A 26,657-nucleotide genomic window follows, 5' to 3' on the forward strand; every position below is an offset into this window, starting at 1 on the left:
TTTCTCTGTTTAGCCCCGTCTATCGTGGAACTTGCCCTGTAGATCAGACTGGCCTTGAACTCACATCCACCTGCCTCTGCCTCCCCAGCACTGGGATTAAAGGCATGGGTCACTACCATGCTCATGCACATACTTTTGGGTTTTTTTTGTTAGTTTCTTTTTAACAGCACAGCCTAATTTAGAGCCTTCTAGACTAGGAGCATAGATACCGCACAACAGTGATTACTCAGTATTCTTCACAAGTGAAAACTAGGCCCTGCAGTACTTCTGCTCTGGACTCTGTGACTTAGCTTCAGTGTGAGTCTCTTTTCCATTCCTGAATGGTGGCTGACTCTCACTTGAGGAATGACACTTGCCCAAACTTCCAGCAGGGAGGCTTGCTTAGGTGAAGGCGGAGGGAATGTTTCAACTGGATTCCATTATCTTTCCTTTGATACAATGTATTAACTACCAATTCTACAGTGCAGGGCCCTCCACAACTAAAATCCTGGCTGCAGACGATAATGGCCTATGCTGTTTATAACAATGTTCTTGTTTTTCTATTTTTTTTAACACATTTAATATTTCAATGGTCACTTTATAAAAATAACTTGGTGGCCTTTTGGTGGCTCTATATAGAAAATTCTGGAAAAGTTTTAAAGTATAAAGAAAAGCATGTATAATTTCTAGTATCCATAGAAACACTGCCAATGGTGTTCTGATTTCATGTGAATTTTAAAATTTACTTAGAAAATACCCGCATGTTTTTAAACAGGGTCACATAAACTTTTCTATCCAGCAGTTTCTATTTAAAATTTGCTATAAAGATGTTCTTAAATTCTTAGCTTCAAGCACATTCACCTTAACTTCTGCAGTGTCTTAAATCTCAACTAAATTATTTTTAAAACACACTTTAAAAAAGAAAAGAAAAAGTTCTATTCTACAGTTAGAAATGAATAAATACATGGAAATTTCCCTAACACTAGTTTTCTCTTATTTTTCAAGGCTTTGGAAGCTAGAAGGAAGCCAACTCAGGTAACTTTGTTGAGTAGTAGTTATTAATTTTCCTAACATACCTTCTGCTGTATGTTGTAATGTCACCATTATACAACGTATACGGAGGTCCAAAATTAGGTCCTGGATAATCTGTAACATGTCATTGGGAATTTCCAGGGCAGTCAGTGATTCATAAGTCAGCCTGGCAAACAAATAGAACACAACACAAGTGAGTAAATGGGGCCCCAAGCAACCCCTGCCACTGCTTGGACGATCCTGTAATTACACCTTACAGAGTTTATGAGCAACAGCATTAGGTTGAAGGTTGAAAGTGGAGAGCACAGCGGGGTCTGTACAGGGTCCCAGCAAAGATGGGCGCACACACATACAGTATGACACTCTCATCCAGCACGGACACCAGGAATGTTTAATAGCAGCTTGGTTAGATTATAAGTGAGAAATAGGAGAAGCAGCAGGACAGAGAGACAGAAAGTTAATTCTTCATTGACAGGTAAAGCAACACATCCTACCCTGGGGTACTGACCACCTTCAAAAAGCACCAATGCAAACAGATATATGTAAACCCACCAAGCCCGTTCACTGAGCATGACTCCCACGGGTCCATACTTACCTTATGGTCTGGATAACATGTGCAAGCCACTGCCCCGAGAGCTCTGCCTGCACCTCCCAGCCTCCGTATTGCCTTCCATCACCCTCTCTGAGGCTGAGTGGGAGCAGGGCTCCCCGGATCAGCTTCACCAGGGAGTGCATTACTTCCTGAATCATTTTCTAGAAAATAAAAGGCAAAACTACATTATGATAATCTGGTAAAGATTGTGCTGAATGATAAAATGTATCTTGCCTATAAAGTCTTCAGTAATGCTGGGAGAGAAAACTCAGTGCTCTGAAAAGTTGACATTCGCATCTCTCACTTACCTTGAAATCATTTTGTCTCTGCCTTACATTCTTTGATCTTTCGATCTGGCCTGACTTCTCAGCAGTCTTAGAAATTGAAAAACAAACAAATATTAGCTCTCTTTTAGAAATAACTTAGGAAAGTTAAGAAATGCTTTAACATCTATACATGAAGACATGAAACTTAACCTGATTAAATGAAATGCTAAGACATAACCAGAAAAACCTTTCTTATTCTAAAAGAAGTTAGCTTGCCTCTTTCTAAGTTCTAGTCTAAATCTATGTACGAAACCAATAATCAACTTGAAACTACAAATTTTGTAGGTGAATTGGGTGTGCCATTTTTCATCAACAATCTATACAATTAAACCACAGTGTATGGTGTTCATGATGGTGTTCTTCCCATCATGCCTCACTGTCTGGCACAGGAACAATGGAAGAGTAAACTCTGAATTAATGGAACGCTCCCCAGGACATCTGCTCCATTTCTTCTGTAAATATTTATTATAAACACAAGCACTGCACCTGTCACTTTATTTTTATTTATAAATCACTGTCTTCTTTACAGTGTACCTTACAGAATACACTCTACTATTCTAGAATTATTTATTTCTGTTTACTCATAAAGCCTATGCTTTTCTTTACTTAATGTGTGGATAGTTTTTATAGTTAAGAGAAATCTGTTCAACAGAAATTCTTCTAGTTTCGTATTAATAATGTTCTGACAACCAAATATTACTACATAAAATACCCCCCAAAGGACAAGCTTATGACCTTTTTAGATAAAGAAGCAATAACAAAATTAAACACTGCAAAAATAAACTCTGATACTTCATTTACACAATACAAAACGTAACTGTTAAGTTTAAAATTTCAGGTATTATTGGTTAAGGTCAAAGACATGTCAAAAGACCTTTCAAGTTAAGAATAGGCACATCATAAATCATTACAATATTACCTTGAAGTTAATGTGAGAATATAAGTAATGTTTTATATATGCATATATATTACACACGCTAGAGACACAGCATGTGGAGCTGGCTTATACATGAACATTATTGACATGAATGAGTAAAAAGAGGGTTAGACTGTTTTAAGAACAAGTATTCAACATATATACAGCACATACCCTTTAACTTACGTGTCTTAAAATTTCACATTAAGCTGTGCAGCTTTTATCATTTTTAATTTGTAAAAATATACCTTTGCTTTGAAACTTAAAAATGTAAATCACAAATTTACCTCATAATCACTGAAAAAGCTAACTCCTGGGGTCACTGCCTTCTGCCATTTCAAATTCTTTGCAAAACAAGATGGTTTACATGTTTATTTTCAATACAAATGAGAAATACCCAAAGTGTAGTAAGCAGGGAAGTGCTAAGATTAGGTGTTCAGTAATGATAAGCAAGCTCTGGGTCAGCCTGAATGCTGCAAGGGGGCAGCCATGTGCACAGGTGAGCTGCCGCTGCAGCAAGAAAGGGATCACACCAAGAATGCTCCTCTCTTCCCCCGCCAAACCACAGGGCTCTACCAACCTCATTTCTGCTTTGTCCAGCTCTCTAAGTGATACACGGCAGCCCTCTGAATGCTATCATTTGTCAGATCTTAGCTGGGACACATTTTTCTCTTCTATCTTCTCTCACTAATTTTGCCTATAGTTTTAGATATTATCTCCCATATAGGTATCTGTAGCCCAAAACCTCTGAGACTCCAAGTTCTCAATTACCTACTATCTCTTGAATAATTCACAGAAACCTCACATGTAGCACAGTAAGAAACAGAAACCTGGCAAGTCTCCTCCAAGAAAGACTTTGTGAATGGCACCTTCTTAGCCAGAAACCTGTTTCATTGCTGTATCTGAATGCTTGCCTTCATCTCTCCCCACGATCCACCAGCAAGGCCTGCACACCACCTCCTCCACTGACAACAACTCTCCCATCCCTACTCCTCCTGAAACACAGCCCTATGGATTCTTCCCATGATTCTCTCCAAAAGGCAGCTGGCCCACTGTGCTTCCAGGCTGACCCCAACCCACTGATACCTAAGCCTGCTAGGACTGTGAATTCCAGGGCTCGCTCGGAGCCTTCCCCTGGTGATACATGTGCTGTGTGAGCTCCTTTGTCTACTTCTTGTATGCTAAAGCTGAGAAATGATGTCTTCTGAGTCCACTTTCCTCTGCATCCCATTGATCATCGTCATTAGAAGCTTGGCTTTGTTCTTTTCATAGACATTCACAGCATTAGGATGAGTTCTTAAAAATGAACTTTTAATTGGCTTCTTCAATAGAGGAAGAGAGTAAAGTTTATCTCAGTCACTGTTTTATTTACATGGTAACTGAGAATGTATGCTATGTGTGTGCAGATGCATAGCATGTAAATAAAAGTGTGTGCATCAGTACCTGGTATACTGTGGTTAAGATCCTGTTCTGAACATGCTTTCAGAAGCATTCCTATCTTCAATCTGCACTGATCTAAATGCTTTCCCAAATCACCTAGGTATCAAGTCTTATTGTAACAGACTAGCCAGACACCAGGATACAGCATACTATACTTACTGTACTATACATAATGTACTATATTATATACTACACTACACTATGCTACACTTTGGCTCCTGAAAAGCCTGATGAACTCAGTTCTTTCCTAGAGACCTAACTGTCAACAAAATGGAGAGCAGAGGGGCTGAGAGTTTTGAGTGATGGGAACAGTTTATGAATGTTTTGATATTACAGAACTGAGCAATCCTGATATAGAATGTAGGTTCATAAGGTCTGCCCTATTTAAAAGCAAATCTAATTTTTTAGCTTTTAATAACATTTCAATTTGCTTAAAGTTCTAGGACTTTTAAAGTGTTGATTCCTAATGATTACCAATTATTTGATGCTTTAAAATACACTACATTTGAAGCAACCCCACAGAAAGACAGTATTATCACCCATTTCGTTAACTAAAGCCTCAGCTCTTTCCTGCACACACAGACCAAAACCAGTTTGTGGTAAGCCCAACGGCAGACTTCACTGTTCTGATTCACATGGGCCCAAATCGTTTTAAAAAGTGACTATTGTTTAAACTGCTAGAAACTTTTCACGAATGAACTCTTAATAAACCACCATAGTTCTACAATAAGAAAAACAGGACATTTAAGTGAAGTGTGTTTAAAGCTCCTCTATTATCAACTATCTAAGTGCCAGCCTTCTCCCAATGTCCACTTAATCAAGTTTCTGCTTTCATTCATAGACTGACTGCACAGGCACACTTTCCAACTCTTCTACTTCTTGCTACTTTCCTGTGGTGGCTTCCAGGCTTCTCCATAGAGAATAAATGCTCTAAAAACATGCTGAGTTTCTGAAGAGATTCATACTTGTTCCAATAAACTTTAAGATAAAGTTATGAACATAAAGAGAAAGAAACATCACAGGCATAGCCAATTCAGTAGATTAATTAAAATACATTTATTTTCATTTCAACAGTATGCCGTCATGAAATCTAAAGTAGGTCACAGTTTTCATCTACAACAAAAGATTTATATATTTACTCTAACTAGGTAGGATAAGGAAGTATGTTCTCTTTTAACTGAGTTAGCAAAAGATCAAAACCATTTGTCAACTTTATGACTCTTGAAAGACACAAAGCAACTACTCTTCATGTGAGATGTGCCATCTACAAGAAATCCAGCTGGGTGGTGGTGGCACATGTCTTTAATCCCAGCACTCAGTAAACAAAGGCAGGCAGATATCTGTATTCAAGGCCAGCCTGGTCTACAGAGTGAGTTCCAGGATACCCAAGACTACTCAGAGTAACTCTATCTTGATCAAAAATAAAAACAAAACAAAAAGAGAAATAACCCAAATTACTGGAATTAAACACTTGGCTGGAAATAAGTAACATGGCTTCAAATTCATTGTCTACTGGACTTGTTCATATGCATTCTTTGACATTCTTTTGTGCTTCTTGACATTCTTTTGTGCTACCTTGACATTCTTTTGTGCTACTGTAGAAGTTCATCAGTCCACTACCTTCCGATGCTACTAGATCTTGTTTATACCTGTATGTGCCAGGTCAATGTCGTTTCAAATACTGGGATAATTCTGATGAGGACATGACCCCAGGATCAAACTCTGGGCTTACTGCTTTTTAGACAAGACTCTACCATTGGGTTGCATTCTGAATAACTTAGCACACAGCTTTCCATGGAGTACTAGTTGTTTCTCCTCAATATCTATACTTGAAGAGATAACAATGGCACTTCTCACCAGCCCATAAAGTGATTACAATTCAAAGTGCATTTCCCCTGGATGCACGATGCACATAGTTTTCTCACCCTCCTAAGTGGGGACAGATGTACAGTGTGATGAAGACACTCAATAAACGTGAGAAATGGCAAGGGAAGTGCTGCTCCTCACATACAGAAGACCTGCAAGGCCAGAAGAGGCCAAGGTGGAGTGCAGAGGTCCAAAGGGAACTACAGAAAAGGACTTACAACCTCCCCTCCATGACATACCAGAATCCTAAGACTGCTGAGTCTGCAGAGACCACAGACTCCCATTCTCTCCTCTACACAGCACCCTAAGGAACCTGCTAGAGCTCGAGATCTGAGAACTTCACCTTTGAACTCAGAGCAGCTGTACCAGCAAACCAGTCCATAAGTGCTGTTTTTACTGCTTACTTTCTATTACACTCTTGACTGTATAACTTAGGATGGTTTTGCTTTTGTCTATTGTTCAGTAAGGCCTTAGGGCTGATGTGTATTTTTTCCATCCAGTTTACTATGGCATTCAGTATACTCTTCAGCCACATCTCAAATATTCACTCATTCCCACACCTTTTCTTCTTTCTCTCATACTTACCTCCTCATCTTTTTCCTTCTTGATTGCAACCTTCCACATATTTAATACTTCCTATGATATGTGGACCCAACAGTATCCCAACTTTCCCCTCCCAGCTACTTTACCCACTTCAATTCTTTTAAGTCGATCTAATCCTCAACTCTTCTCTTTATCAATCCTACTTCTCTCCCACTCCTAATCGTATTAACTAAAATCCAAGTTCACTCCATACCATTCTCGCTTGTTTATCCTCCAGGAGCCACTGAAGTCAAAGGGGCCACTGTTATTCATCGGCTAATATGACTTTTGCACAGTGGTAATCACATGCAGATGTGGCTGCTCTCCCTACTAACAATTTACTCAAGGCAAACACTTCAGTAGCTGATAATATAATATACAAGACAAAATAACACCAGATGTATAAATTATAATGCAGTAACAAAAGAAATTGAATAAGACAACATAGCTTCTCCAAAAATTATTAACCCTACAGCAATGCCATCTAGTGAGAGTAAGTTAAATGAAATCCCAGGCACAGAACTCAAAATAATGATTTCAGGTATGTTCAAAGGCACAAGCAAACAGCTGAAAAAAATAAGGAGGGTGATAGATGACATGAAGGAGGAATTCAACTAAGAGAAAAGCTAAAATGTTGAAACAAAACCATCAAGTTAAAAAAAAAATTCTATGGAGTCTCAGTGATAGAATGAATCAGGGAAGGAGAGGACAGTATCTGAGGTTAAGGCAAAGTAGAAGAGCCTAAACAATCCAACAAGGACAAAGATGACAAATAGGAAGGTACTAATGAGCATCTGAAGATACACCTGACACTCTGAAAAGCCCCAAACCAAAAATACTTGGCATAGAAGGAGAAAAATCTTGTCCTAAAGGCACAGGAAGCATTTTCAAAAGAATCATAATAGAAAACACCCAGAGTTAGGAAAATCAATGCCACTCCGGACAAAGGAGGCATTTAGGGTACCAGACAGACAAGACCAGGAAAGAACCTCCTCATGTCAGATCATAATAAAAACATTAAACATACAGACAAAAAAAAAAGGGGGGGATATTGAGAGCAACAAGAGAGAACATCAGGTCACATGAGTAGACTATTAATCTGAAACCTTAAAAGCCAAGATGGCTTCCACAACTGTCTACACAGACTACAATATATATCCAATAAAGTGACCTATCATAACTAGAGGAACAATAAACTTTTCATGACAAAAACAAAATAAAGGAATTTATGACACTATGTTCTACAGAAGACACTTGGAGGGATACTTCAGACCAAAGAGAAAAACAAGTCCATTGACAAGGCCACAATAAAGAATGAGCCATACTAGAACTATAGTTAAGCAAGAGAAAAAGGGAAGAAACAAAACACTACAAGATCAACAAGATGGTAGGAACTCAGGACAGCTTTCAAACAAAATTCAGAATACTGATGGTCTCAATTCCCCATTCAAAAAGCACAAGCTAGTACACTGAATCAAAAAACAAGGATTATCTATCTGTTGTCTCCAAGGAATGTACCTCCCCTAAAAGATAGACAGTACCTTCAGATAAAAGGATGGAGTCTCATACTCCAAGCAAACGAACCTAGGAAACAAGCAGGTATCATTTAGCTGATGCTCCAATTTAGTATTGTTTTTAGGTAATACATAATGGTTTTCTGAATTTCAGAGCTATCTGTTGTATTACCAAACAAACAAACAACAACAACAAAACCAACTTAGCCAGGTGGTGGTGGCCTGTGCCTTTAATTCCAGGTCCTGGGAGGTAGAGGCAAGTGGATCTCTGTGAATTTGAGGCCAGCCTGGTCTACAGATCAAGTTCCAGGACAGCCAGGGCTACACAGAGAAAACCTGTCTCAAAAACAAAGAAACAAAAAATACTCTACTAGACTGGAACATCTATAAGAAATGTATGGAGTCCTACAGGCATGTGACTTATCAAAATTAAACCAAGATGAAATCATTTTAAAAAGATCTACACCATGCTGAGTCTAGCACCAACACTTCTCAAGCTATCCCATAACAGAAAGGACATTACCAAACTCTTCTAACCAAGCTAGTATTACCCTGATATGCAAACCAAACAAAGATTAAAGAAAAACAAAAATTACAGATCCATCTCCCTGATGAACAACAACCTAAAAATTATCAAAATACTTTCCAACCTGGTGGGAAGAAACTCACCCCCACCCTGATCCCTCAAGGGCATAGGCAGCTGGGGGTGGGGTGGGGTGGGGGAGTGGGGCCCTCAAGGACCTGGCTGGCATGAAGACATCCATGGTCCCACTCAGTGCCTTCAGGCGCTGGTCAGGTAGGCCCCATCATAATGAGCAAATATGTGGTGAAGAAATGGAAGAGGAAGAGAAGCGGAATGGTTCACATGCTGTGGAAAGAGGCAGAAAGGAAGAAATGAAAGTGACGAGAAGTAGGGTGATATGGGAGATCTGCTTGCCACCCAGGGCTATGGTAATGTCCAGGCCAGGCTATAGCCAAGGGCCATGGATGGGTCCTTGGTCCTACCACAGCCAGGGTCTGTGCTAACGTCTGTGGCCCATGTTGCCACCAAAAGTCACATGGAAGCCAGGGGCCTGGGCTGCAACCAGTGGCCTTGTTGGGGTCTGAGAGCCATGCCACTGTTGGAGCCACACTGGTCTGGGTGACCTGTGCTGCCACCAGGGGCCCTCGTGTTGTCCACGTCTGGGCTGATGCTGAGGGCCATGTCTGGGCCCATGGTCCTACAGCAGCCAGAGTCTGAGTCGACGTCTGTGGTTCCTGGTGCAACCAAAGGCTGTGTGGTTGCCTGGGGTTTTGATCAGCCACCAGGGACTATGTTGGTGCCCAAAGGTCATGCTGCATCAGGGGGCCATACAGATATGAGTGGCACATGCTACTACCTAATGCCATTGTGGCGTCCAGGCCAGGGCTGCAGCTAGAGGCCATGTCTGAGTCCATGGCTCTTTTGCAGCTCAGGTCTCAGCTGATGTCCCCGGCTCCTGCTGCCATCAAGGGCCATGCTGATTCCAGGGGTCTGGGCTTCCAAATGGGGCTGTTAGTGTCCAGGGACCACACTGCCACTGGGGCCATGCCAATTTGGGTGGCCTTTGCCACCACCTGGGGCCATGATGACATCTAGACCCGAGCTGCTGCCAAGGACCATGTCTGGATCCATGGTTGATCCTACCACAGCCACAGTCTGTGTTGAAGTCTGAGGTCTATGTTGCCACCAAAGGCCACATGGAAGCCTGGGCCTGTGGCCTTGTTGTTGTCAGGGGGCCATGCTACTGCCCGAGTCATCCTGATCTGGAGTGGCTGCCACTTCCACCTGGAACCAGTGTTGAATTAGGCAGAGCTACTGCCTAGGGCCACATCTGGGCCCATGGTCCAGCTGCAGCTGGGGTTTGTGCTGATATCTGTGGCCCGTGTCATGTCAGGGGGCCATAGGAACCATGAGTGATAAAATCAGAGGTCCATCATGAGTTGGCCCTGCCCTTTGCTGGCCCAGGGAAAGCTGGCCCTGCCTCTCACTGGACACTGCAGCAAGACAGCTAGCCCTCTCTCTCATGAGAGAGCTGACCCTTGCTCTTAGGAGAGATGGCCCCACCCTTCACCACAGCTGAGGGAGAACCACTCCTGATAGCATGGGTGTAGGGGAGCAGCCTCCACCCTCTCACCTGAGGCAGGTGGCCCCAGTGGCCTAGACTGACCAGCTCAGCTACCACCCAGGCCCATAGTCAAGCCTGGGTTGGCCCACCCTAACATCTACTCCATCTAGGACCTGCTGGAGCTCATGAAGGGACCAGTCCTATGAAACAATACCCACAGGATCACCATGACTCAGGCCATGGAATATCCCAAAAGAGTTCCATTGATAACTCAGTGAGATGGTGTACCAGAAACCAGAAGCCTTGAACAGACTAGTGACTCATTGCAATGAACATTTGCTAGTAAGCTGAATGGACAAAAGGGTAGACTATGTGACACACTGAGGCCCAAATGCCACCAGGACGGATGATGAGGTGCTGGAGAAACAGGAAAGAAGGAGAAGCAAAGACTTTGTTCTTGTTTTTGTTTGTTTGCCTGCCTGCTTTGTTTTGAGTTTTTTTTTTTTTTTTTAATTTTCTTTTCAGGGAGCACTGCAGGAGTAAGAGGAAGATATGGGGGCGGGGGGACGAAGAGGTAAGCTGAATTAGGGTACATGATGTGAAATTCCCAAAGAGTCAGTAAGGAAATTATGTTAAAAAAATACTTCCCAACCAATTCAAGAACACATTTATTTATCACAAACAAGTGGGCTTTACTCCAGAGGTCTGGAGATCATTAAATACACATAATCAACTAATGTTATAATTTACATAATGGTCTCAAGGACAGAAATCACAAGGCCATCTTGATAGACACAGAAAAGTTTTGACAAAATCCAGCATCCTTTCCTGTTAAAAGTCTTGAAAATTCCAGAGATACTCTTCAATAGAAAAACAAAATCTTAAAATTCATATGGCAATAAAAAAGACCCCAGAGAGCCAAAGCAATCCTGAGTGAAGATAATACTGCTGGAAGTATAATCATCCCTGATTTCAAACTATACTGTAGAGCCACAGTCATAAAAACAGTACAACACCGGTACAAAAACAGACATGGAGGTCAATGGAAAATAACAGAAGACCCAGATATAAGCCTACATACCTATAGTCACTTGATTTTTGACAAAGATAACAAACATACATTGGACAAAGCACAGCATCTCCACAAATTGCACTAAGAAAATCCAACACCTACAAGCAGATGAAACTAGATCCTTAAATCTCATCTGTACAAAACTCAACTCCAAATGGCTCAAGGACCTCAACATGAAACCCGACACTCTGAAACTGCCAGAGGAAAAAGAGGGAGCACACTTCAAAATAGATAGAGATAAAGTCTTTCTGAATGTGAATTCAATTGCTCAGGAAATAGGCTAGTAATTGTGCTGCTATCAACCTTGAGGAGAAAAGCTTCTCTCTGTAGTAGGCAGAGACTCATAATTGGTCAAAGTGCCAAGAATAAGTGACTGAAGGCTCAGCCCTAAGTGGGCCACCTACATAAGAAGCTGCAGGATGACTGAAGAGCCAGAGGCCAGGGAGAAGTGCTGTGATGTGATGTGAGAAGTGCTGCCTTCTGGGCACGCCATGTCTGCTGCACTCATGAACTCACAGCGGCTGTGGTTACTCAACCATGACCTACACAAAGTCAAGCCCATGAAATTCAAGCAGGACAGGGTACAGTTCTCGAGGCCCCAACCCTACCCTAAGAGCTACTGACAGACATTGGTTGCTGAGGGAGAAAAAACATTTTTTTTTTTTTGAGATATGTGTCCCGGAAGGTTACACCTGACCCTAGTGGATGTCCAACTCCCATGTGCATAGACATCACACACTGGGCTCTGTGGGTGGTAGTGGGAGACAGGCGATCAGGGCTACTTGATGAAGCTGGGAGGGGGACTGTTGTGGGCAACCAGGGTGAGTTAGAGGGAGAAAGGGTATAGATATGGTCAAAATACATTATATACATATGTGAGATTCTCAAGGAATAAATTGAAAACATTACGTTAAAAAGATGCTCACTAAATGTTGACCCTGAAAGTGTACAGGTTTATAAAACGTACAAAGTAAGGGATGATTTGTGATTACTAAGTTCTTTCCACTGGGAACTCAGATCTTTGGCCCAGCTCCAGGGTTCCTCCTTGTCTATGGTCATACATAACAACATCCACACAGTTTGGTCTGACTGGCACTCCACTCGATTTTGAATCTCTAAAACAACTTCTAGTCTTCTTTCTTTAGATGTGTACCTCACTTACCCTTCAGAACCACTTGCTGAGCCAAAGAAGCTTGCTAGTCCCCGTTTACAATAAGAAAACTACATTCCAGACAATCACATAACAAGTTCAAGGTCACAGGGATTTATAATTCATTTGATTAATCTTAAAAATGTGAAAATGGCTAATTTTTGTAGGTTATGTTTTTATTTATTTGAAAGTTTCTTTTATAATAAAGTTTATAAATTTTAAAAAATATGAGAAAATGGATAAAAGTGTTAGACTTCTGAGTCTTGAAAAGAGAACCACAAAATCTTAAGTTTTAAGAGCAGTTCCACCTGCAGTCAGAAGTGTATACCTACCTCACTGAAAAGACTTCCATTAACATACGAAATCCAGAGTTTCCAGAAGTTAGGCAGCTGACTTAACACAAGCTTGGTTAATTTTTCAACAAATGCCACTCTGTGGGGAGTTTTGTACCTCCATGCTAAAGGATAAAAGAATAACACTATGAATACATGTTTGAATCAGGAAGAAAAACCTACTGGGGCACAGTGACCCCCTACCCCACCCCTTCCCTTCTTTCTGACGAGGAGGCATTTCCCTCAGCATCATACTGGCAATGGCAGGCACAGGGAGGGTACAGCTGCCAACGCCTGGGAGGACAATGCTTCACCCTTGTTCCTCAGAGTTGTTAGTTCCTCTTTAAAAAGCCAAACATGGGGGCTGGATGGATGGCGCAGAGGTTGAGAGCATTTGTTCTTGCAGAGAACTGGGGTCCAATTCCCAACACTCCCATGGTGGTTCACAGCTATCTGTAACTCCAGTTCCTGGGGATCTGACACCCTATTCTGATCTACAGGGGCACTGGGCATGCATGTGGTGCAAAACACATAAAAGTGAAAAAAACCTCTAAAAATAAAACACTTAAAAGTAAATAAATAAAAGTCAAACCTTCAGTCAGCAAAGAAAAGGCCAAGTTAAGGCCTGCTGACAATGATTAGAGACAAATCTAAATCTGCTGGAAGTTATCAGTAAACACCCTAGGTGGTAAAAATTCAGTCAAGAATCAGGAACACATTCAAGTGCAATCCCATAAAGAATAGCATCCCGTGACACAGAAGTATAAGATGAAAAGTGTACTAAAACCTCAGTTAACAGTAGAAAACAAATGGAGAAATTCAAGAATACAGGCCATTTCCCGGTTCTCCTACCTTTAGCTATGAGATCATTGTGCCCTCTGCCTATGGGTTCCTGTCTACCTCCCTGCTGCCTGCTGGCTGCTTCCTACCCAGCCACAGGCAGGCCAGTACACAGCAGCCACCAGGAGCACTGTGGGGTCCAGTCCTAACCCTTACTCAGCCTCTGGGTAGGGTGTCCATTCACTCTATTGCCAAACCCAGGCTTCTTTACAAGAAAACCTAGGCAGGGCTGCCCTGTGGCTCAGTGTCAGAAATTTGTCTGGCCTGCATCATTACCACAGGTCCTTCCATAATAGGCAGAAAGAGTGAAGACAGACAGAGATAAAGAAACACCAGACAGAAAGTGCTGACATTTGTATTCCAGTGAGGGAGGGTGAGGCTGGTTTAGTTTTAAATGTTTATTACCATCCTGACTTGATAATAAACCTCCAGAAAATAAGCTTTCAATGACAGACGTGGAAGGCTAACTCTTGCCCCTCCCCTACATGCTGGTGATAAAGAACCCTTGTTACTGGTTTCATGTAACTCTTTGCTAAATGCTTTTTATATATACAAGCAAATATAAATATGTTCATCACTCTCAAATGTCCTATAATTACTTTTGAAACGAAGTTTGCTCTCTCTACTTCTCATTACTGGTTCCTGTAGTTCCATATTCATACAGAGAGCACTTCCTTTCTCTGAGATATAGACTATTTCATTTGAAATTATTCAAATTAATAAGCTTCCTTCTAACAGATAAGACTATCTTTCATGATTTAGTTTAAACTGATGCTTTCACTAAAAGAAATCCTCTTCACTTAGCACATGTGCAAAAAGAATAAATCCCCCAAGAACCGCTGGTTCAAAAAGTACAGCTACAGGGAACGTTGAGAAGGGATTGCATTGCCTGTGAAGGGTGTCTGCCCACTTGCAGAAGAAACAGGAAAGCAGCAGCTTTGTGATACTCTCACCAACAAGCCCCCAAACCCAAGACAAAACATAACAAGATCCCCAGGGGCTTTGTGGGGCTGAAATATTAACTGTCTTTAAAACTGTTATTGCCGTGAATGAGAGCACGGACCTGCATATGCTTAAGAACCACTGAGGCTTCCTTCTGCCAGCTTAGGGCCCCTGCATGCTAGACAGCATTTCTATATTGTGGGGGAATAAACTCATTTTCACGAGTAAAAGGTACAGTTCTTTATGTCTAACGGTACTGTAAACTTTGATTTGTTCTCTAGTGGAAACCTCAAGACTATCTGTGAACTTATCAGACAGCTGCCCTGATCTATGTGGACTGCTGAATAACTGAGCAAACTCTGCCTTCAAAGTTTCTAGAGCAGGCAAGTCTACCAAGAAACAGATTTCATCTGACAACATGGCTATTTTCCCTAAAAGTAAATGATAACGCCAAACTATTTTACAAACGGCAGACAGCATGTTGCCTGGAATGCACAGGCCATGGCCAGGAGTGTCAGGGGTCCAAAACAAGAAAAATCTTTGAAAGAAATTAATTTAAATCCGTTTTTAAATGACTTTGTGTGAGTGTGTGTTTTGACTGCATGTATGTATGTGCATCATGGTGCCTGCTGCCCATAGGTATGAGACGAGGGCATTGGATCCCCTGGAACTGGAGTTACAGATGGGTGTGAGCCACCATGTGGGTTCTGGGAACCACACCTGAGCCATCTGCAAGAACAGCAAGAGCTCTTAACTGCTGAGCGATCACCCCAGCTCCCAAATTAAACTCTTTAAGCTGAAGCATTAAAGATTTGCCTGACCATAGCAGTTACATGGTATTTTCTCCAAGAACAGTATTCAAAGCACTGTGGCTCTACCATGAGCTCTCTGACCTCTGCTCTGCATTCCGACTGTGCAACACTAACCTGTCTCCTCATCTCATGTATTCTTTGCTGGGAAATAAATGAAAGCAACCTGAGCAGAACCCAAGTCCCTGTGCTCACTGGAGCTGGCAGAGTTCTGAATGGTCCAACATGTCCCTGTGCACTCTACGCATGCATGTATACAGTGGACAGTGCAGACATCTAATCACCCATACTCACACACACTCCACACACAAGTCTCAAAGCAGCTGATCGTAAAAAGCATTCCGTAGCACCAAAGAAGAGGGAATCCTGATTTCTCACTGACTTAAAAACAAACAAAATAGGGGCGGGGATAAAACAAACAAACAAAAAACACAAGAGAAAAAAAAGAGAGCGTAAACTCAGCTCCTTTCTTAAATCCAGTAGTAAGTACTGTAACTGAAACCATTTTATGATGGGAAAATGACTTAACAGTTAGTATGTAAAAACAGCAAATGGATTCCAAAAGCTTAATTCACCGGATCTTTCACAGCAGATTAGTGGGTAAATGATACTGTCCCAGTTCACAGCAGTGGCAGAGGCTGACACAGCGTCTGGACATGCTGTCAGACACTCTGGAGTGCTAGAAGGGCTGCAAGTACTTAGCATTCTGATGCTCAGTCACCCAGGCCTGTACCCAAGTAGTGTGGTTCCAGGGCCCACCCCGTGCAGCAGGGGGGACTCAAGAGTACCATATTCTCCTTCATCTTTTTACCACCTGACAATTTTCTTAAGTATGAGATGGAGTCTTCTTTACCACATCCCCTCAGAGGTGTACAAACATGAATGATCACGTAGAGGTAGGGGTGATAACTCACTGTCATCCCGACCGGACTGAAAGCTGCTACCTCTCTTCAGTGATGCAGTCTGGCTGAGATGACCCAACACCGAGGGGCGAACATCATTATCCAGGTCCAGCATGGGGCTGTGTGGGCCTGGGTTACCTAGAAGAGAAAATGGTATTACCTATTACTGTGTGGTCTGAGCTAATGTAGAGCTTCTTCAAGGCTATTTCTTGCTCAATCATTGCACTCTTTTAAATACAGAATTTAAATAAAATTTTCTCCAAATAGTTTTTGCTTTTTTAAATTTCTTATGGTGCTGAGGACTGAGTTCAGAGCCTCATTAAGTGTTCTGCCACCGAGCTATGTATAGCCCTCAACAGATCTACAGAGTCATTCCATTATGACACATGGGGAAAATGCGATCCACCATTCTAGCTTAAAACAAAGTTCTAAGAGACATCTTGGTGCAGTTAATGAATAATTTAATGATGAATGCAGCAACATGATATGCCACGTTTTGGTGATACTCATGGAGACCTGTCCATTACTAAACAGAAATGGAGGAGTGGATTGGGGAAGATAGGAACAGAAGAAGGGTGGGGGGAGAGATTGGGAGTAGAGGAGGGAGGGGAAACTGCAGCCAGGATGTAAAATTAATTAATTAATTAATTATTATTTATTTATTTTTTTGGATTTTTCGAGACAGGGTTTCTGTGTGTAGCTTTGCGCCTTTTCTGGAACTCGCTTTGGAGACCAGGCTGGCCTCGAACTCACAGAGATCCGCCTGCCTCTGCCTCCCGAGTGCTGGGATTAAAGGCATGCGCCACCACCGCCCGGCTAATTAATTAATTTTTAAAAAAGAATGACTACAGTAAAATTAGATGTGGCTATACTACAAATGTAGACATTAAGAAGTCAACGTCTACAAAATAAGATCCAGGCTTAGAAAGGAAACTACCAGCTTCTGGCCCCTGCTTCTCATACCGCTGCACAAATACATATTTACAACATAAATGCCACAACTGTGTGACGGTTGCTATCAGACGGTTGCTATAACTGTCAGGATCTGGAATGGCCTTGTAGGTGAGTCTCCTCCATAGCCACGAGGGATCATGTTGACTGGGTTAACAGAGATGGGAGGACCCATGCTAAAGTAGGCAGCACCATTCTCTAAGTTGGGTCCTAGATTGTACGGGATGCTGACTGAGCACAAGCACTCCCTGCTCTCTGCTTCCTGACTGTGGACAGAATCTGCTGCCTGCATCTCACCATCATGGACTGATCAGGAGTAAACCTTTGTCCCTGACAGCTGCCTATGCACAGAGTTTTGGAATGGTAACAGCAAAAGGAGTTAAGTCAGGTAGGATGGAACAACTTATACTTGATTCCTTTCCACATTAAATAGAAAAATCTATGTGGAACTTTTCATGATTTATGACATTTTGCATTGTAGTTTACACAGTCTTCACTGTTACTAATTATGGAATTCAAGAAACGTCAAAACACAAATTTTCTGATGTATCAGAAAAATATAAAGGGGCTTAAACTTAGTAACATATTAAAAATACCTGAAAATTCCTAATGTTTATAAACACGGGTATTAAAATCTTCACAAAATGCATTTATTTTATAAATATATGTTGCACATTACTTTTATAGGATCTGAGGCTATATATTTATGATTAAGAAGGAAACATTTCCAGGTCTCATGAAAATAAACTATCTACACTCCTACAAATATTACAATTACCATTGCTTAAGTGGATTCTCAGAAAATGTTTTTCTCTGTAACTGTTATTTTAACTTAAATGGTTTTCTATTATTTGGAGTTTAAGCAAGGCTTGACTTTTGAAACTTAAAGATTGGTTTATCATTTCTTTAATAACAGAATCTGTATTTGGGATATTCTGTTGCATCAGAAAGCACTTCATCAGTGCTCTGTTGGATACACAGGAAAGACTTTCTTAACTGGTCATTAGCATTACCAGTAAGGATAACTCAGAGAAGTTAGATGAAACAACATGTGCCCAGCAGGTCCAACTGGCACCTGGAACATCTTTGTAAGCGCTGTGTGAGTTGAATGACCAGAAGGTGGCGCTGCAGGGCTGCACACAAACTTGAAACCCTCCAACTAAGAGGTGGGCACTAACCAAGGAATGAGTTTCTTTCCCCAAGGTTTAGTTTCTTTCCTCTGACAAAAGAAAGATCTCACAGTGTGCTACAGGAAACTAGAAAGGTTATGCTTTGGGGAGGAAATTTATTCAAAGATTTATTTAAAACAAACCATTTATCACAAACTATATCATGTTAAAAATCAAAAAGCCTCGTAGATTCTGACGATTCTTTTGAAGCTTCAGTTACAGGATTCAACACTTTTATTTCTCAATGATTACAAATGTGAAGCTAGTTTGACAGTGAGTATTCCTATAAGACAATGAAGAACAAAAGAAACACATTTGTTTTAACTATAAAATCAGCAAAAGACTTTAAAATAATTCAGAAAAAGTTAGCCTTTTCCCCCTTGATTGTTTTTACCTTAAATTACAAGTACCTAATGATGGGTTTGAAATAACTTCATTATACAAAGTCTACACAACTGGAACTGGAGAGAGGACTCAGTGGTTAAGTGCACTTGCCGCTCTTGCAGACTACCTACGCTCAGCTCCCAGCATCCACATGGGACCAGCTCCAGGCGAGTCTTTTGGCCTCCTAGACACTGGCATGTATGTGCACAGACCCACACACAGACCCACATACATAATCATAATTGAAAATGAAGTAATTTTTTAAAGCACATACAACTGAAGACGATGTCACTTTGTCTATTTTCTATGATACTTTACGGACCTGGCCACTGGGAATCAGCCGAGGAGAATGGTCTCCAGTGCCACTCAAGCTTAGGCTTTCATTAGAGTAATTGCACTGGGCCCGTCTGTAGATGAGAGGGAACAAGGTTTTGTAATGCCATGCTTGGCCCTGTTCTTTTCAAAATAATATTAAATTAACATGAATTTTGACCAATTGTTTTCTTGGACATAGATTTTCTTAGAAAACAAACTCTTATGATTTATGCTGAATAGAATTGGGTGGGGGGGTTACTGGCAGTACTGGGGATCAGGATTGTCTCCACTTAACCTCTGAGCTACATCTCCAGCACACAGGAAACTTTAAAAGCCTCATCATCAAATATGAGGCTATTACATTTATTTAATAACTGTCCCCCCACATTAGGAACAGGGGCAGGAATTCATGTGAAGAAGAAGTTATAAGGACATTAGTAGCAGATCAGTATGCTGAAAAATGGAGCTACAAAGATTAATGCTTTAACAATGCAACCATGGCGGGGTGGTGGTGGTGGTGGCGGCGGCGGCGGCGGCTGCTGCTGCTGCGCACGCCTTTAATCCCAGCACTCCGGAGGCAGAGCCAGGCGGATCTCTGTGAGTTCGAGGCCAGCCTGGGCTACCAAGTGAGTTCCAGGAAAGGCACAAAGCTACACAGAAAAACCCTGTCTCGAAAAACAAAAACAAAAACAAACAAACAAAAAAATGCAACCATGAAACTATTCTACCTCTAAAATACGATTTTATGACCCAGAGTTTCAACTGCATCATTTGTATGAACAAAATGGTAAATATATTTTTTTTGCTCCCCAGCTCTACAATTTGGGGCTTGATCAGCAGTGTTATATGATTATAAAGTTTACACTTCACATTGAGCACAGATGCAAACTATGCCATGAATAAATGAATGAGTGAATGAATGAATGAATGAGGTCACCTCCCTGCCCTGAGATCTGTGGAATCTATCCACTGAAGAACTACCATGTAGAGATGACTCTGGAGATAACACAGCCCTGCAGCACAAGTCCTGAACACAGTGTTTCCTTCTAACAGCTTGTGTGGTACATGCAACAATACTGACACAATTCTAGATGGAAACCTCAGCATCTAGCTGCATCCCCAGCTTCCACAAATCAGTGTCTAATTTACAGTTTTACCAAATGTCTGAAAGAAAAAGACCTTTAAAGACGCTTTACATAAACACATACACGATGACATTTCTTCATTGCTGACAATCAATTTGTGGAAGCAACATTCTTAAAAAAGAATGCTTTTCTTTATATGTTTCTTTCTTCTAATTTGAAGCATGCAGATATAAACAATTTGAAACAAACATTAAATCTGGAAATTATTTTTGAAATAATATAAACACAGAACAGAACTCTTGTTTTACTAAGAGAAAACCAGTTGGAAATTTGTATTTAGAAGTAGCAGCTGGGCATGATGGCTCATGCCTTTAATCCCAGCACTCGGGAGGCAAAGGCAGGCAGATCTCTGTGAGTTTGAGGCCAGCCTGGTCTACAGAGTGAGTTCCAGGACAGCCAGAGCTGTTACACAGAGAAACCCTGTCTTGGTGGGGGTGGGGGGTGGGGTGGGGAGTGGCAGCACAAATTACTTTCCCAGGAACACTAAAAGCAGTCAATCCCAGTCACATCACAATTTTGCACAATTTGCTATATATTTGAAACATTTCTGATTTTATTTTTGCAAACTGGAATTTCTACTAGATAAAAGCTCTTCAGCTTTTAATTGTTTTAAAAAGAGCTCATGTGAAGCTCACAAATGTAATGTGTGAACTTCTAGCAATCAGTTTCAAAACAGTGATGAGGACTTTCAGAAGACTATAAAAAAGAAAGCCTCCAAAGGCTTCCGGGAAACCTTAACATGCGTCATATATCCTGATTATCATGTATCAAATTTTAAAAAGCAAGGATTTTTCTATTTTAAATGCAAATATTGGTTAAAATTGTTTTACAGGCTCTATACATAAAGAGCGTAAAGGGCAAGAGAGTACTTAATGCAAGCATGCAGATGTGGAGTCAGGTGAATACTTTCACTGTATTTTCATGCCTCCTGCCTCCTGTGGCAAGTTTCTCACAGTCTACAATAGTGGGGGAACAGGGATCCACGGCCCCAGACTCAGGAGGGCAGCCTACTTCCTCACCACCCTTAAACACCTTTGAACACATTTTCCTGTGCACAGCGGGCCCTTGTCCTGTGCTGTGGCCCGACCACCCACTGTTGCTTGTTGACCAAACATGTAGGGCCAGGAGCCTCCAGGCAGAGGCAGGATAGGATTCCTTTCAAGCATCACACAGAGGAATTTCAATGCCAAGGCTGGGTGGGGGTGGGTGTATCAAGGCGAAATTACAAATTCCTCACGAATTAGACCTGTGTCAACAGATAAAAATGCTCTTTGATCTTCTGACTCTATATATTTGAAGCTCCAACAGAGAGATTTCCTCAATTTAAAGGGAATAATTTAATCCAAATTAACCCAAGGGAGCCACGGTCACCACACATTTACCTCACTCACAGTGGGGCTTCCCAGGCTGGTTCTAGGCCCTGTTTCTGGTATGTGTTTCACCATCATCCAAAACAATCGTTTAGAAAAGGAAATGCATTTTGAAAACAAAATTAAAGATGTGAACACTCAACACACTAGTACAGCTAACTGGCCAGTTACACAGTTTGTAATAAGTGGGTATAGGAATAACCCACAAGGATTATTTGTGCTTTTATTAAGATCTTATACTTTACAGCAGTCATAAGTAGATTATATAGAGAAAATATGCTTATATTATGCAAGCCAAAGAATTATAAAAATGACAGAATACAGAATAAAAGCACTTGCAGAAGTCACCATTTTAAAATTACCAAGTAATATGTACACATTTTGAACTGATGTGTACTTGGTGTTTAGAGTTAAACTTTATTACTATTAGAAAGGATGGGATTAGTTAGGCATAAAGCGGCTCTCACTGCAAAAAGTCTTCCAGCTATATAGTAAACCACAAAGAACCAGCTGCTGGGGCACCCCATGGAAAGGTGCTCTTACAACCAAAGAACATGCTCCAGCTGTTCCCTACGGCATGCGGCACTTCTCACCTCTCTGTGCAGACCCAGAATACCAAAGGCAAACCACGTTCTTAGTCTTTACCACTTTTTAAAAAGTGTCAAAATTACTGGCACTAATTATTGGTCTCAATTTTTATTTGAAAGGTAAAATTGTCAGTAAGCTCATTAGTTTTTTTTGTCAACTTAACACAAGCTAGAGTTATCTGGGAAGAGGAAACCTTAATTGAGAAAATACCTCCATCACATTGGTCTGTAGGCAAGTCTGTGCAGAATTCTCTGATTAATGATTGCTGTGGGAGGACCCAGGCTACTGTGGGGAATGCCATCTCGGGGCAGTGGTCTTAGGTGGGATAGGAAAGCAAGCAGAGTAAGGCAGGAAAACAACAATCCTCCATGGCTTCTGCTTTAGCTCTTGCCTCCATGGTTCCTGCCTCTGCCCTGCTGAGTTCCTGCCTGATTTCTCAATGATGGACTATAGTTTGTAAGCTGAAATAAACCCTTCCCTCTACTACAAGCTGCTTTTGGTCAGTGTTTTTTATAGCAACAGAAAAGTAAACTAAGATAGTCATCAAATTTATATATATATTCGTGTTAAAAAATGCCTATGTCACTTTCAGACAAAAGTGGCAATTTCTAATGTGGGTATTCTGAATCCAATTCATGATGCTCTTCCTCCTGACAAGAGGACAGGAGAATGGAAACACTTGCCCTCTCCTGGCTGGGGAGAAGACCGCTTTGGGCTCAGCACCTCCCATGCTTCCCTCTCCTGCATCCACTTTATCCTGCGTGTCCCTGTAGAGCTGCCAGATTGAAAGCAGGTACCAAATCCTGCTAAACATCCCCTCTTCTGAAGCCAAATTAAGCACACTGTCATCACTCAGGGGATGCTACAGCAACCACTGAGGAGAAAAACCACTTTCCTTCAGTCTCCAGGAAATGAACTCCATAATGAACCCTCCTATGCGTAACCACATTACAACTTTCAGATAAAAAGTATTTTTATTAAAATATTTAATATGTGTACAACATATATCTACTGCCTTAAGTAAGGAAATATTTTTTTTATAATTCTAAAGAAAATTCAATGAAGCTAACAATTTCCTAATGGGGACTACTGCAATTTAATCTAATACAAGGAAACCAACCTATTCTTCCATTAGGACAATATCAGAATTGTATTACTAGCCCCACGATTTAAAAGATTTATATATAAAATGTATATATAAGGTTATATTTTAGATAAATAAATATCAATAAAAACATAGTTAAGTTATACTGTATAAATACAATCAGCTTCAACTGAAAATGGAACCTTTTATATCTTAAGGTCCTTGGAGAAACAAGTATTTTTAGTTTTTCAGCGAGTATTTAACAATCTGCTACGTGTTTGAAATAATTAAAAATCTTATTTTATTGGCTGTTTGGTTTACAGTGCTGGGCATCAACCCCTGGGCCTCAAGTCTTGAGACTGCACTTGAGTCTTAGGCACTTCGGAGCACACTGCCTACAGCCCACACACCACTGTGAATACTAAGAAAAGGCTCCTCAGGTGTGACATGCGCCTCCAAGTCTTCAAAGAACCTTAGCCCTGTCTGAATGTTCCTTCCTTCTGTTGTGTGTCTATTTTTAAGAACTCGTTGCTTACATAAGCTCTGGCTCCTCTTCTAAATGTCCCTCACTGAGCCCTAATTCTAGGAAGTCCTTCTGGAAGTCCTAATCAGAGCACAGATTCCAAGATGCCAGAGCAAGCTGATGGCCTTTCCCCCAGTTTACCAGACAGCCAGCTGCTCTGAAGAGTTAAAATCAGTCATTTTAGGAACAAAGAAAAAGACACCTTTGAAGACCACCTTTCAAAGTCCGTTTGAGAATTCCAGCAGGGGGTTAACCAAAGGCTTTTCCTGCCAGGAAACCTTAAGACATACTCTAATTTTGGACCTATTTCATAGGAATTCCTAGAGACCAATCCTTATGCAGTGCAAAAAGTTTAACATGTGCAATGGTTCAGAGCACTGGGTACTTGACGCTCAGGGCACCGGAAGCAGGATGGTCACTCAGTTCAGGCTGGAAAAACACAGTACTCAAACCCCCATCTGCATTTAAACTTTCAAAATAGGGTTTTATAATGTAAACAAATCACTAAATTTTGAGAAAAGTAAAAATACTGAAGTTTCTCCAACATAAAACATTGGTTTATCCCCTGACACTTTTCCTCAATAGAGAAAAGTCCAAAGATCGCACTTGGGCTTCAGGGCCAGGACCAGGGTGGGTGAGGGGAATGAGAAGGGTAGAGGGGGGGAGGGGATCTGGGGTGCCAGCTAGGTGAGGAAGTCCTTAAGCCCTCCCACTGACTCTGTGTTCTTGTCTTCCTTTGATAAGCAACATCTGCCAGGGCAACTGTAACACTCATGTTGTTACTAATACAGTAACAACTGAAGTCCTCAGGAGGGCCTACCCCAGTCCTCAATACAGGTCACTGTCAAAGAGACACCAAGAATTCTTTCCCTGCTTTTAATATTCAGTCTATCCACTAAAACTGGGTTTTATTTCACAAAATGTCTCAGTTCTTAGCCACTGTTTTGTCTGGGTTTAAACAACTGGGTCCATTTCTCTTCTCCAGAGTTAGAGTATAAGTGCAGTGACAATAACAGGAAGCCGAAGACCCTTGTTTTTAGATTGAAAAGACGCCCTTTCATTCTGAAACGAGGTTGCTGAAGATACCTTTGAAAACCATGGCACTCTGACAACAGAGTTCTAGATGAAATACAGGCATTGTATTCCAGTATCTGACAGTATCTGACAGCTGGAATACTAATCACCTTCCCACATGCAGGAGCCTTCAACAGAGAGCTAACAATCAATACCACCAAGCTCACATCTGCCAGGCAATCAGGTACTCTGTCTCTGACACATCAATCAAGCCACAAGTGCCATCAGGTAAGCTGATGGCACTGCCTATTTCCACCCCTGCCACCCCTGACTCCTACAGCGCAAGAGGGAAAGGAAGAGGCAACCTGCTCAGATCCAACTACTACTTCCGGGCCCGGTCTAGCATCACCTTCATCTTCTCCAGAGTGTCAACTCAGAGCAATTACTTATACGAAGAAAACCACTTCCGAGATTACTAAATAGTACTGTACAACCTTTCCTTAATCCAATCCACCTAGGACAGAAAATGAGCACCAAAACCCACAGCAAGTCGAAGCGGCTCATCTAGCTTGGGAAGTTTCAGCACAGGTCTTCCTACATGGCCCATGGCCAGCTTGCCTTCCCACCAGAGAAATCCAGTGTGTTGAAATACTTGCTGCAACAGTGCAGACCCGGGAGATGAGGAGTGATGTGTTGTGATTCACAGGCCTGGCAAGGGCATGCAACAAAGACATTATTTGGACATGCTCTCCTTCTTCCCATCTTCAGTGTACAGAGAAGGTATGTCTGTCATGGGCTCCTGTGACACCTCCTCACAAAGGAAATGGATCTGCTGTCAGCCACTGCTACAGTTTCCTCCAAATCCACCACATCACCATTAGGAAAGTATGACTGATGGAGGACCCACATACTTAGTGGACCTTCTTCCACTTTGCCTTACATTACAGCACATTACTTAAGAAAAGTCTAAGTATCTGTTAAAGGAGTTCATCAACAAATATGGATTACATGAAAAAACAACTGTTTATTCCCTCTAAACTTAAGACATCCACCATCGTTATACTGCCTGTCAAACTGTAAGTGTGCTAAAGGGGTAACATATTCAATGGCACATACACATAAAATGCTAACATGAAAACATCCATGTGCAAAGGATCAAAGCCAATGTATTCTCCCAGTGACGGTTCTTCTATGCCAGGAAACAAAATACACTGTGTACAGGGGATGGTACCCTTGCTTCTTGGCTTTTAGCCAAGATCAAGTGTAAAAAGGGAAGGCATAAAAATGTAGAAAGGATACTGGAGAAAATGAAACGACTTGAAAATTAACAGAAATTTGTCATTAATAAGTCATAAGGATCAGGAATGGTGGCACACAACTGCAATCCCAAGACTCAGAAGGCTAAGACCAGAGGATCACTGCAAGTTCTAGGCCAGTCTGGGCTACATAAAAAGATCCTGTCTCAAAAGAAAACAAATAGACAAACAAGGAACCCCCAAATAGAAATAAATTACTGATATTTCAAACATTGATATTGGTATTTTAATTTAAAAATTTTAAATATCTCTTACCTCTGAAAAATTTATAGATAATTATGTGACCTACTTCAACTAATACAGAATGAGGAAGAGGGAAGTAGCAGGTGAAGGATCACCTATATGTTAACAACTAATTAAACTAAGGTAGGTATATGAGAAATTTTGTGTGTGTGTGTGTATGTGTGTGTATACACA

The 26,657-nt window shown here is 41.3% G+C and overlaps 1 protein-coding gene across 2 annotated transcripts in view; it reads right to left on the reverse strand.

The window, feature by feature from the left end:
- The window catches only part of Exoc2 (exocyst complex component 2), a 143,001-nt gene that overhangs the window by 66,744 nt on the left and 49,600 nt on the right, over positions 1-26,657 (reverse strand). For both annotated transcript variants that reach the window (XM_042278314.2, XM_042278316.2), the window contains 5 exons: positions 16,394-16,519; positions 12,889-13,013; positions 1,912-1,977; positions 1,607-1,764; positions 1,056-1,177 (listed from right to left, as the gene is read on the reverse strand). In XM_042278314.2, coding sequence (XP_042134248.1) covers positions 1,056-1,177; positions 1,607-1,764; positions 1,912-1,977; positions 12,889-13,013; positions 16,394-16,519 — 597 coding nt within the window. The remainder of the gene's footprint in view (positions 1-1,055; positions 1,178-1,606; positions 1,765-1,911; positions 1,978-12,888; positions 13,014-16,393; positions 16,520-26,657) is intronic.

This window comes from Peromyscus maniculatus, chromosome 5 (genome assembly GCF_049852395.1).
Source record: "Peromyscus maniculatus bairdii isolate BWxNUB_F1_BW_parent chromosome 5, HU_Pman_BW_mat_3.1, whole genome shotgun sequence".
Classification (NCBI taxonomy): domain Eukaryota; kingdom Metazoa; phylum Chordata; class Mammalia; order Rodentia; family Cricetidae; genus Peromyscus; species Peromyscus maniculatus.